We start from the raw sequence: 12,525 nt of genomic DNA on the forward strand, positions 1-12,525 counted from the left end.
AAAAGTTGCTTATTTTTACTATCTTATAATCTTGTTTTAAAAATGAAAACTACTTACGCTTACATTTAAGGATAGTTTTCTCAGTAAAACTTCCAACTTCAGAGTTCTCTCAAATGTCAAATCACTTATTTTTGGGAAAAGTAAGGTTAATTTCACTATGAGTAGATTTCTGAAAACTATTCAAGCTTTCTCAAGAATTTCAGTAGTAACAATTTCACTGATCCAAGGCCTGGTCTTTAATTTTCTGTAACTACGAGGGTATGTTAAGCAAGTTCATACATTGGCAGTTATAACACACCTTCCATGGTATTTGTGATAATGTCAGCTAGACTCATGGCTCTTTGTCTTAAATTTGGATCCTCCAGCAACTCCATTGGTATTTGATATGAACTTGTACGCCTTTCTTTTACTCCCGCTTCTGTAGTAGTGCTCTACAAAAACAGAGAGGAGCATGAATTAAATTCAACTTTAGAAACACTGCACAACAGGTATCAAAAAGATTCTTCATTTTCAATGAGTTTATAATATATAAAGCTTTGTATTTAGGTGCTGTTGCATCATATTTTTTTTCCATTATACACAGAACATAAGACTAGGGGTTGCTTGGGTTGTTTTTCAAATTTCCATATTATACTTTTGAATACTATTAATACTTAAAAACCACTAAAAAATTATTTTGAAATTTAGTTCCTGGATTACCATTGCTTCATATTTAACTACTATTAACTCCACCTTAGACACACAGAAATTCTGGAGGTCATGCCCGTTGAAACAAACAAAAATTAAATCAGAAAAAATCCCAGTTCCATGCCTTCTCCATCAATACTTCACATCTAAACTAGTTCAATCACAAGACATTTATAAAATTGATTTATTCTAGGAAGTTTTCTGCCAAAAAATTATTGTCCAAAACTAATTTTTATAGATTCATCTTGTTTTCTATATCCTTTAAATTAGTTTTGAGTGGGTATCTTTTACATTGAATAGCTATAACCTCTAATGTATTTTATGTATTATAGTTAGATCATTGGACACAAGTCAGTTATAAAGAAGTTTTGAATGCATGAGCATGGACACTTATTTTCAGTCAATTAAATAGTAAGTAATCTGGCTGATAACTGTCAGGAACCTATCTGATTTGCTTTGAGATGCTGTGACCTGTGTAAAAATTTTTGTTTCAACAAAAGAAGGCTCCTAGGAAAAAATGGATCCCTTTGCTCCATTCCTAAAGCAGACTGAGGGGAAAGTGAAAACTGAGGAAGAAATGGATGAGTTTGCATTTACTTCGGATTTTTTTAAATTATATCCTGATCCTAGGCAGTGAGAAACTCAGATCATCTACAAGACCAAGGAGGCAAAAAGAGCTTTCAGAGTTTCTAGAACGTCAACATAATCTTACAGGCTATGCTATATTTGCACAATACCAAATACATGGACGGAGAAAAAAAGAAGAGCCAGCAGATTACTGATAGAGAATTTGGAAATACATTTAAAGGGAGGCTAAAAAAAAAAAAAAAAATTACTAAAAGAAAAAAAAAATCAAACCAATGGTAATATGCAAAATGTTTAGAAAGCTGAGCCATTTTGGGTTCTAAAACAGATTTAGCAATGGAACATAACTAAGATGATTTACTATGCAAGTGCATGCATATGCTTGCTCTGCAGGTATATAGAAACGTGGTACTTTGTTCTCTTCCATTTTCATGCTTCAATCTCTAACACTTGAGTGAACCCCTGTAAATCCAATTAATTACAGTAAGATATGAAAAGCATTCACAGCTTCTCAATCATTTTCAAGCATTTAATCCTATTAAAACATTGTTTAGTGCAACAAAGAAAGGTCATGAAACCTGGAGTAATTTTAAAGTTTCTTACATTATCATCGGTTGTCAGTTTATCTATTATAACCTCTGGCACAAGCTGTCCAGTAGGTGACAACAGACCTAGTGGTCCATCCACTAAGGAAACCACCCCTTTGCAATCCACAGTGCTGTGCATCTTCCCATTCACTGGAAACAGTGTTAGCCTTCTTGACGACCGACTGGTCTGACTAATGTTACTACTGCGCCGTTCACCATGTCTGCGTGGCAAAAACAGAGAACCTCTTCTGCTCCCATTGTCCTCAAATGTGCTGTGCTCATCATCAGCAAAGTCATTTTCAGATCCTCTTCCATATTCTTTAAAACTGAAAAGACTTGTTCTGCTGCTACGTCTGGGAGAAAACAAGGAGCCTCGAACACTCAATAAAGACTGCAAAGGAAACATAAAATGAGCAGCTGAAGATTTGGATTATACAAAATTCATGTGTATGTATTAAAACAATAATAATTCATATTCCCCAGAAATCTGCCAGTGTAATTCTTAATACAATGCCTTAGGTAGATTTCAGACATGAGAGGATAGTCATCCGAATTGGTAAATTTACAGTATACCTAAAACAATTATTGGAGAGGGAAAAAATTAACATGAGTAAGGCCATAATAGTTTCCATATCTGTATTAAAGAGAAAAATCAGTATTTCTAGAAATTCTAATGATCTACATAGATCATGCATTATGTTAGAAGACATCAATATCCTTTGCCTTCTACACTGATAAATTATACTTAAATTTTCCTTTTAGGAACTAAAAAGAGCCTTCTATTATAAATTGATTAGGAAAATGCATGCTAATATCCACCAGATCCTAAACAGAAAAATGAAAGAGATCAAAATAACTGGCTAGATACACTCCAGAAAATAGTATCAACAATAAGCTGGTGTTTAAAATAATGCAACATTATCTTCCCTTGGTTGTATTACCTAGCAAAGTTGCAGTGAAGTTGTTGGATGATATTGCTATCTCACAAACCCCAAAAATGATAACTGCAGTATTCACAGTACCTGGGGGGGTGATGAGAACGGCTTCCCGTAAGCAAGTTTGTTTCCATCTAAAGAAAAACGGAAACCTTTTCTTCTGATACTGCCATCTGATTCAGATTTTGGAAGCTTTTCATCCTTCACGTCATTCTCTTCTCCAGAGAGCTCCCTCTGCCTTCTTTTCTTCCTTCTATTTCTCCTTTCTTTGGCACTTTTTGAACTAAGCTTGGATGCTTCTGAAGAGCTATCTGAGGGTCCACCAATTCCACTTTCACCGCTACACTCCATCTCTGCTGCAGCTGCTGCTATTGCCTGCCACAGCAATTATTTAATGCAATGCTTTACAAATCATACTTTTTTTTTCAAAAAAGCTATAGTCCTTGTTCCTGAGAATTATATCAAATTAATTCTAGATGTGTGGCAAAAACCTAGATGGATTTGTGCAATATTTCAAATGGAATTCTGTAATACTAATTAAAATAAGAGGGTAGTTGTGAAAGTTGCCATTTGGAGTTCTAATTTGCATCTATATCAAGGAGTTGGCCAGCACTGGTGATAACACAAGTAGCACAAATTAGTTAGAAATTTACAGATAAAAATATTTTAAACTCCAATCAAGGCTTGACAAATATTTCACAGGCATTACAATTATTTCTAAGTTGAGAACTGGAAGATCATAGTGACATGTTACCAGATAATACCCCTGGATAAGAAATATTTATTTTAAAACTATTATTCTGATTTGGGGAGTATTCTTGTTCTCCGTTCAAAAATTTATTAACGCTTTAGACACTATACACTTAAAAAGCAAGAAAAAGCCATATAGAAAGCAGTCTAACATATCAATGAGGTATGTAAAAGAATTACTTTTGAAGAATATGTTAATTATTGCTTTTGTTTTGAACAAATAGCATGCAAAAGAATATACTAAAGTTCAAACTCTTATTAAAAAAATACCTGAGCTGCTTCTTGCTGCTTCCTCAGCTGTTCAAGCATCTGCTTAAAGTCTGCCTGTCTCTGTTCTGCTTCAACGATAGTTGCTTGATTTTGTTCTTCATAGGCCATGGCAACCACAGCCAAAATCAAATTAATCAAATAGAAGGAACCCAGAAATATGACCAGAACAAAAAATATCGTGTATGCTTTGCCAACAGCTCGTAGCGTCTATAGGAGAAGAGGAGAAATGATTCATCTGGTGAAGACATGCACCAGCTCTGCAGTTTGTAAGTATTTATTGAATTTGAAAGGTGTAAAACCATTACTGAGTTGTTCTTCCTTCTGTAATAAGACCACTGAAGCCTTCTGAATTACGAAGTACTCAGAAAAAAAGGAAGCATTCATGTATGTGAAAAACATGTTTAAGGATCATACTGCTTTGAGGTAAATCTCTTTTAATGCCTAGTAATCTTGAAAAGGATGTGGGATCAGAGTAATTAATGTAAATCACACATCATAGGTTGGATGCTTAGTAAGCTTACTATTTATTAGCCTGTCTTCCCCTTGAAATAACCAAAAGAATTAAATATGACACAATTGATTAAATGATTAAAAAATAATATTTATTATAATTAGCAGATTTTCACATACCATATAAAGAAAAGCTATGGTAAGAAAACTAATTTATACTAATACATGTATTCTTAGTTATCAAAAAAAAAAGGATTCAAAGTACATAAATTAAGATTTAGATTTTTTTGCCACAGAGTATTTTTACAATTTAAACTCACTTTTAAAAAGATTTTGAAAATAAACCTTATCATGAAGCACAAAATAAAATATACACTGTAAAAATTAAATAAAGGATCAAAAAATCTTCATATGCCTCTTCAGACACCATATGAGATTCTATATTAAGCGCCATGTCTGCTTAATTCTGCAACAGAATTTGCTTCCTTTCATAAATACTGTTCATTTTCAATTGTTAAGAACAGCAGTGGGATGTAATATAAATACAAATGACCTTTCCATGTTTGATTTAGCACCAATATGATACTAATCACAATTTTTACTATACACTTACCTGCTGATAAAGTGTTTCCCAGGAGTCCTGGGTCATCAGTCGAAACAGTGACAAGAAAGCCCAACTGAATGTGTCAAAGCTAGTATACCCATAGTTGGGGTTTTTACCAGCTTTCACACAAATAAACTTTTCCGGACATTTACTAGGAAAAAAAAAAAAGAAAAAGAAAAAAAAATTAAAGCAGTGCATATAAAAAAATCATAAACACTAAATTTGTTTTTAAATTATTGTACCTTGAGTTTCTGGGAAAGAGGCTGCTACTGTGGCTTACAGCATGTTAAAAATTAGTGAGGAAATGGACAGAGTATTCTTTAGAAAAAGCCAGGAAAGAGTAAACAAGTTAATGAAAATCTTTCTTCCTACCTTCTTTTACTATCATATGCACAAAATAAAACTTATTCCCAAGAGTTTGGTATTACCTTTGCAGATACTTCTCCAATGAAAAAAAATACATTTACTTAACACAGAAATTCTATAAGGTGAATACTTTCATGCAAAAAAGAAAGTCAGTATACTAATTTTATGCTGAATTTTGTCTGTCAGCAGGGTTGGCATACCAGATTTCTTCAGGTCTGTGAGTTGGTCAAGTCAAATTAACAATTGTACCAATTCCTCAATAGCAAATAACCATCATAGTCACGCCTTTATCTACTGAAACTGTACACATCAGTTTTTACAGTAGGTGGCCCAATCTCTATATCAACTGCGACACATTGTTTCAGTTATGATTCCATTCTTGAAGGGCAGAAGAGGTTCTCGTCTCTAAAACCTCCATAGAAAGACACTACAAAAAATTTCATATTATATGTGTATTTACACATACATATTTTCTTATTTAGCATTTTTATTCATTCAAGTGCTTATTTACTATGAACAGTGACTACATTATTGATTATGAAGTTAGGTAGCTAAAAGCTTTTAAAGTTTAAAGTGATATGTTTTACAAGTTGTTTAGACACATGGTATGTAATTTTCAGTGTACCTTACCCTGCATCTGAGCTATTTCCACAAAGCAGATAATCGTTTTGTCCTACACGATAGAAATTACCTGAAGAAAAAATAGGAAGCAACATGATTATAAATGGAAGGAGTATTTTTTTCTTTGTGAGGATGAACCTATGTTCATGTGCATTCATCACAGTTTGAATGCACATAATTTCCCAGCAATGGGTTCAAATATCGGCATATCCATATCAGTAAGTAAAGTTGAAAAATTAAAGAATAAAATAAAAACACAACGTAAAAATAAAATCCTAGCAAAATTATTAGAACAACAAAAATTGCATCTTCTCGAGTCATAGCTAACACTGAATATCCTTCCAAAATCTGATGTTCAATAAATGAGAGAAAGAAAATACAAAGCTTAAAACTCCTTCTCTTTATCAGTAGGTAGGTTGTAATCAGACAATTAAAACCTATTTAAAATGATACTATTTACAATGGCCAGCTAACAGTTTTGAAGTCAGAGCAACACTAACTAGTACATCCTAGGATTGAAAATACAAAGGTAGCATTTAAAAGGAAGACGTGCGTTCCAATAACAATAACAGCTCCTGTACTACAAACAACTTCACAGAATTTTACTTTTGATTATAAAGTGGTAGTTCTTAGAAATAAAGGAGTATATTTTGTTATTAACAACTGTGCTGTCCCTAATAAAAAAAAAAAAAAAAGAAAAAAGAACACAGATCAAAAGATGACAATAAATTGGGGAGGAAGTTGACAGAGGAGAGGGCAGACTCTGTTCAGAGGGAACTAGGCAGGCTGAAGGAATGGGCAAATTTGTCAACGACAAACTCAGTGTTGTGCACCTGGGAAGGAAGAGCACCCTGCAAGGACATAGGCTGGGGAGCAGCTCTGCAGTGTGGGTCTTGGTGGACAGGCAGCAAGGTGAAGATGAGCCAGCAGTGCATCCTGGCAGCCAAGAAGGGCAACAGCCTCCTGGGCTGCATGAACAGAAGCACAGGCAACGGAGCAAGGGAAGTGCTTATCCCTCTCAGCTCAGCACTCATTGACTGTACTCAGAATACCATGTCCAGGTTTGGCCTTCCCAATGCAAGAAAGACATTGATAGAGTGGAGCAAGTTCAGTTGAGGTGACCAAGTTTATGAGGGGTCTGGAGGATTTGCCCCGTAGGAGAGGCTGAGAGATCTGAGCTTGTGGTCTCCAGAAAGGAAGACTGTGGGGCAAGAAGGTAGCAAATATCCAGCAATTACAATGAAATTCTCAAGGGGACAGCCAGGTACTTCTCGCTTGAATGTGGCCCAAGAAAGAATGGGCACAGTTTGAATAGCCATAATTTGAAACAAGAGAGGTTCCAACTGGATATAAGGAGAAACTTTTCACACTGAGAATAGCCAGGCATTGAGATCTGGAAACAACTCTTATCATAACTAAATGAATCTTCTGTCATCCTCAATTAATATCCTCAATGTACCTTTCAAGTTGACAAACGTTTCTGGTTTTCAAAGGGTAAAACGCTATTGTAGTACTTAAATAGTCAGACACAGCCCACAGGATGAAGAATACATGAAGATAGGAGGATTCCAAACCAAACAGTTAAATCAAATTAGCGATGCCAAAATCCTACCATTCAAGAAAAGTGTTAGATACATGTTAGAAAAATTGTAATCCTGTTAGTGCCATAATATCACTAGAGCGTCGCAAAACTCTTAAGTGTTCAGATACTGACCTAAATGCTAGGTGCTAATACTTTGACGTGGATCTAAGATTCATGCATATCTCTTAAAAAGCCTTGTTCTAGCTTTGTTCCTTAAAAAATGAAAACACACCAAATATTACAAAAATGCCACTAGAGGGTATCACACTCAGTCACAGCTGACCAGTTTATGAAAGACTGTAATGAAGATGGAGCTTCTCAGAGGTGCACGCTGGAAGGATAAGAAATCACTAGCAGAATTCTGAGCATCAGAAATTCTGAAGTGATATTAAAAAATGCTACCAGGAGTCTGTTCAAACACTGGAACAGGAAGCCCAGAGAAGCCATGGTATCTCAAGTTAAAATCTTGACTGGACATAGCACTGAACAGTCTGCTCTGCTTGGACCAGCAGCTGAGCAGCAGCTGCTCTGGACAGCTGTGGAGACTACGTTCAACCTGCATGATTCTATGATTCTAAAACCAACATAAGTCTATAAATACATTTCAGTTAACGGAAAGAAGAATCATGTCAGCATAAGTTTGGGATGCAATATATAAGAATCCCTACTCTTTGTCATCCTATTTATTTGATTTTTAACTTTAGATTATAGTATGAAAGAGTGTGTGGGGGTGTGTTTATACACTAAAATTTTAGCAAGTTACAACCGTATTTCTTACTTGTATTCCCAATGTATGCCATCCAATTAAACTCTGTCCCATTAGAGTAAAGAGCTAGGTATTGTTGAAAAGATGTTGAATTTTCTGGCCAAAATAAGCATTTATTCTTCAAGTTGCCCATGAACAGCTGCAGTCCTATTAGTGCAAATACACTCAGGCAAAACACAGTCAAAATCATTACATCTGAGAGTTTCTTCACAGACTGAATTAAGGCTCCAACAATAGTCTTCAATCCTGTGAATAGAGGTAGATTTTTATTATATTATTAAATATTTACCTAAGCTAAAATGCGATGTGAACTACTGCAACACACTATAAAATACCATGCACAGCTTCACCAAAATAGTCATAAAATATTTTCCAACGAAAAAGGGTACCAATATGCCTCACAGTTTCTGACAAATTAATTTAAAAACAAAACAGGAATAAATAGTACACATTCCAAAGTACCTGCTCTTCAAATGAAGAAGTAACTTTTTATTCATGCTCTCTATATATGTCAACTACATGTAAATAAAATGGCCTGTTTTATTCTCTTCTTGATGCCTCTTGCTCCAAACCTTTGCCACTCTTTCATTCCAATGGAAACAGAACCAATACATCGGTTCCACAACAGCAAACAAAACCAAAACACAATTGCATTGAAGTAGAAGTTTCAATGATTGCATTGTATTGCATCCTATCCAGCTGGAGGTGGGGTTTGGTGAAGGTAGGCATCTAAAGGTAATAAATACATCATGCAATTCCCATGCTACTCTTTAATAACTTATTCTTTTGTCTTTGTCAGGGATTCAGCTTTTACAACAGACTGAAATTTTCAATCCCAAATATGTCTTCGATAAAGACCAACATTAACATTAGTAAGAGAAAAACGGAAATAATTTAGATCCTTCAAGTGGGAGAGAAAATTTGAGATCATGGAATTGGAATATACACAGGCTATGTAATTAAATTTCTCATGCAAGAATGTATTAAACTCTGAGGCTGAGTGTTTCAGAGAATTAGAAAAGAGAATCAAATTGAAGTTAAGACCAAAGCCTTCTGTTAAAATAAATGAGTTCAGCTTCCGTGGAATTTCAGTCAGCCTCAGTGTTTAACCTAGCTCTCACCTGGAATGACTGATATTGTTTTCAAAGCTCGGAGAACTCTGAACGTTCTCAACGCTGAGACATTGCCCAGGTCCACAAACTCTGTCACATATCTGTAGTGAGGGATTCCACACACAAACACAATGACAGCACACACAAAATTAAACAGAGGTGAGGGAGAGCACCTACTATTTTACACAGTTACTTCTTACCTGGAATTACAGAAATAGTTTTCAAAGCTCTCAATACTCTGAAAGTTCGAAGAGCTGAAACATTGCCTAGGCTTACAAATTCTGTTATATACCTGTAGAATTAAATCACAGTTATTCAGAATTAAGGTAAAGTGAACACTACTTACCTGGACCTGTAATTCAGACTGGGTTTTTCTGAAGGGTCAACTTTAAATGAAAAGACTTGAATTCATTTTTTCTTGTTTCAACCAAGTTTTCCTTAAGAAACGTACCCTTAAGTATTTCCATGGAATGCAAGTTCAAAAGGAAATTAATTTCCTTCATTTCATTATTTAAATACTATTTAAAATTGATTTTTCAGTAGTAACTTCTCTTTTGTACTGTAGTCCACTAGTTCTGCTGTGTGCTACAATAGTGTAAAATACTAAAATGAAAAAAGTTGAAATTCAATTCAACTACAATTCATATTAAATAAGCTAAGATAACTGAAACAAATTATTACAGGTTGAAAAATGTTCTGATATTTTACTTTAAAAAATTACATACTTACGCAAAGGAAATGACAACAAAATCAAGCCAGTTCCAGGGGTCACGGAGGCAAGTAAAATCATTTATACAGAAGCCTCTTGCAAGGATTTTTACCAGAAATTCAAAAGTATAAATTCCAGTGAAAGTGTACCTACAAGAAAACATCCAAGCAAAAGTTGGACTGTTGTTCAACAATGCAACATCACAAGCATAAAGAAAAATCACTCAAACCCAGTGATTAGTACACGTGTGGTGATAGCAATCACATAAGTCAAATAAACTATGACTGTTTCCTCATCATTCCTCTGCAAAATTAATGGATTTATTTATTTTATCTGAAACATATTTTTGCTGTTTCTGACAGATAAGGCTTTGAAATTTCAGCACAAATAATAATAATTCTCATGACTACGGACTTCCTTGTTTTGTTCTTCTTTGGGTTCCTTTTTTTTTTGAATAAAAATGCTAAAGCAACAGCTGAAGAGAGAGAACACATTACTTGTACAAACACTCAAAAGTATTAATCAGAGATTTGTTCAGAGACTAAGGTTAACAATATCATAGCTTCTTTCCTTCCTAGACCTTGCAGGTCTATGCTACTTTGAGTTGCAGCTAGGACCAAACTCCAGGCTAGAAAAAGGAGAATACTGTTATTACACACAAGGGCAAGTAAAATCTACATGGTCTAGATCTTAATTTAGCTTTTCATTTTTAAACCACGTAAAAAAATATTAGCTAATTTAAGTATACTCACTCTACATTCTTTGTCCAGTCTGGGAGGTTACTCCACGTCATAAATACACAGTTTGTCAAAATAGTGAGCATAATGAAGATGCTGAACAATGTTGACTGCAGTTAAGGAACACACATTTTTTTTTAATGCTGAATTTGCATCACACAAAACATAAGGAATTGACCAGGCTACAGAATACTGACAACATATATGATACAAATCACTAGCTATGTCATAAACAATACAAAAATGTTTGACAATAATGATGGCTATACCACTAACTCTGTAACTTAGGTATAGATGTTGTGCATCTGTTCCTCTGAATCTGACTGGAGGGTTTAAGTGACAAATCTTACCTCCGATTCATTTTGAGAGAAAGAATTAAGAGTGGGAACAAATTTAAACAGTAAACCAAAAAACCTAGTGTTATTAAATAAAAAAAAAGATCAATTCACTTGAAAAGGATATGAATGAACCAAAATCTTAATAGCTATTCTTCTAATAATATTGAAAGGAGATAAAAGGTACAAGGCAGGTGTGGCACTGAACCTGAAGATTGTCTTTCCTTTATTCAACACTATAAATGTCTTTAAAAAGAAAAGCAGACGCATTAGGAAAATAAAGACACATGTTAGCAATCTTGCCATAAGTACAGTCTGCATGTAACACACTTAAGCAGCCAAATTCAGTAGAATAATACAAGCAAATACAAGATTTTAAATTTTCACATGAGCAATGAGAACTGAACACCATAAATTCTTTGACTCTATGCTCAGAAGCAAAACCTACATTTCAGTGTTTTAAAGGATTATGTAATTACTTTAAAATATAATTCAAAAAGTATCACTTTTAACATTAAAAATTAATCCAGTTATATTGTTTGCACTTCAGAACAAAGACAGTAATACAAAACAAAACACATAATTAATAATTTTTCCACACTTATGAGCAACTATTTATCCATTTCAGCACTTTAAAACTGCTTCTGAGGTAAGACATCCCTGGCTTTCAAAGGCTTTACTGCCTTTATTGCCTGTGCTGTCATCAATACCATCTTTCATGCAACCATTTTTTATTAGGCCGAGAGAGTTGGGGCTGTTCAGCCTGGAGAAGAGAAGGCTCAGAGGAGATCTTATAGCGAACTTCCAGCACCTGAAGGGGCTACAGGAAAACTGGGGAGGGACTATTCGTAAAGGCTTGTGGGGACAGGACCAGAGGGAATGGGTACAAATTGGAGAGAGGCAGATTTAGACTAGACATTAGGAAGAACTTCTTCACTACGAGAGTGGTGGGACACTGGCACAGGCTGCCCAGGGAGGCTGTGGCTGCCCCATCCCTGAAGGTGTTTAAGGCCAGGTTGGATGGGGCCTCGGGCAGCCTGGTCTAGTGGGATGATCTTTAAGGTCCCTTCCAACCCTAACTATTCTATGATTCTATGATTCTGCCTAGGTGATACAATGAAATTGTCATCTAATGAAATCTTAATTTAATCTACATATTTTGATTATTTTCCAAAATGGCTAATATCCAGAAATAACCATGGTTTAACACTGAACCTTCTGTTTTCTAATTATATTTCAAGAAGTGTTTTATAGCCGATTGTTTTGGCAGATGACTGAACAAGCACTCTGTCCAAAGACAGAACTAGGTCTGAAATGCCGATCAACCAGAACAAGACTGAAATAGATCTCAGGTACGACTAGCGTTGCTGAGAGAACCCAGGAATAGAACAGACAGACAGAGAGGATGTTTTCAGTTGCTTCAGTATTC

General features: G+C 34.9%; 1 protein-coding gene and 1 long non-coding RNA gene across 2 annotated transcripts in view; one reads left to right on the forward strand and one right to left on the reverse strand.

Annotated features, from left to right (window-relative positions):
- Positions 1 to 12,525, forward strand: part of LOC128852580 (uncharacterized) — an 84,123-nt gene that overhangs the window by 56,817 nt on the left and 14,781 nt on the right. The window contains exon 2 of the long non-coding RNA XR_008450546.1: positions 4,012 to 4,080. This is a non-coding gene — a long non-coding RNA (uncharacterized LOC128852580). The remainder of the gene's footprint in view (positions 1 to 4,011; positions 4,081 to 12,525) is intronic.
- Positions 1 to 12,525, reverse strand: part of LOC104054539 (sodium channel protein type 2 subunit alpha) — a 69,174-nt gene that overhangs the window by 30,663 nt on the left and 25,986 nt on the right. The window contains exons 3-13 of the mRNA XM_054070656.1: positions 11,222 to 11,342; positions 10,777 to 10,864; positions 10,045 to 10,173; positions 9,516 to 9,607; positions 8,216 to 8,449; positions 5,865 to 5,925; positions 4,878 to 5,019; positions 3,815 to 4,021; positions 2,882 to 3,169; positions 1,876 to 2,250; positions 299 to 431 (exon numbers count right to left, since the gene is read on the reverse strand). Coding sequence (XP_053926631.1) covers positions 299 to 431; positions 1,876 to 2,250; positions 2,882 to 3,169; positions 3,815 to 4,021; positions 4,878 to 5,019; positions 5,865 to 5,925; positions 8,216 to 8,449; positions 9,516 to 9,607; positions 10,045 to 10,173; positions 10,777 to 10,864; positions 11,222 to 11,342 — 1,870 coding nt within the window. The remainder of the gene's footprint in view (positions 1 to 298; positions 432 to 1,875; positions 2,251 to 2,881; positions 3,170 to 3,814; positions 4,022 to 4,877; positions 5,020 to 5,864; positions 5,926 to 8,215; positions 8,450 to 9,515; positions 9,608 to 10,044; positions 10,174 to 10,776; positions 10,865 to 11,221; positions 11,343 to 12,525) is intronic.

This window comes from Cuculus canorus, chromosome 6 (genome assembly GCF_017976375.1).
Source record: "Cuculus canorus isolate bCucCan1 chromosome 6, bCucCan1.pri, whole genome shotgun sequence".
NCBI classification, from domain to species: Eukaryota; Metazoa; Chordata; class Aves; order Cuculiformes; family Cuculidae; genus Cuculus; species Cuculus canorus.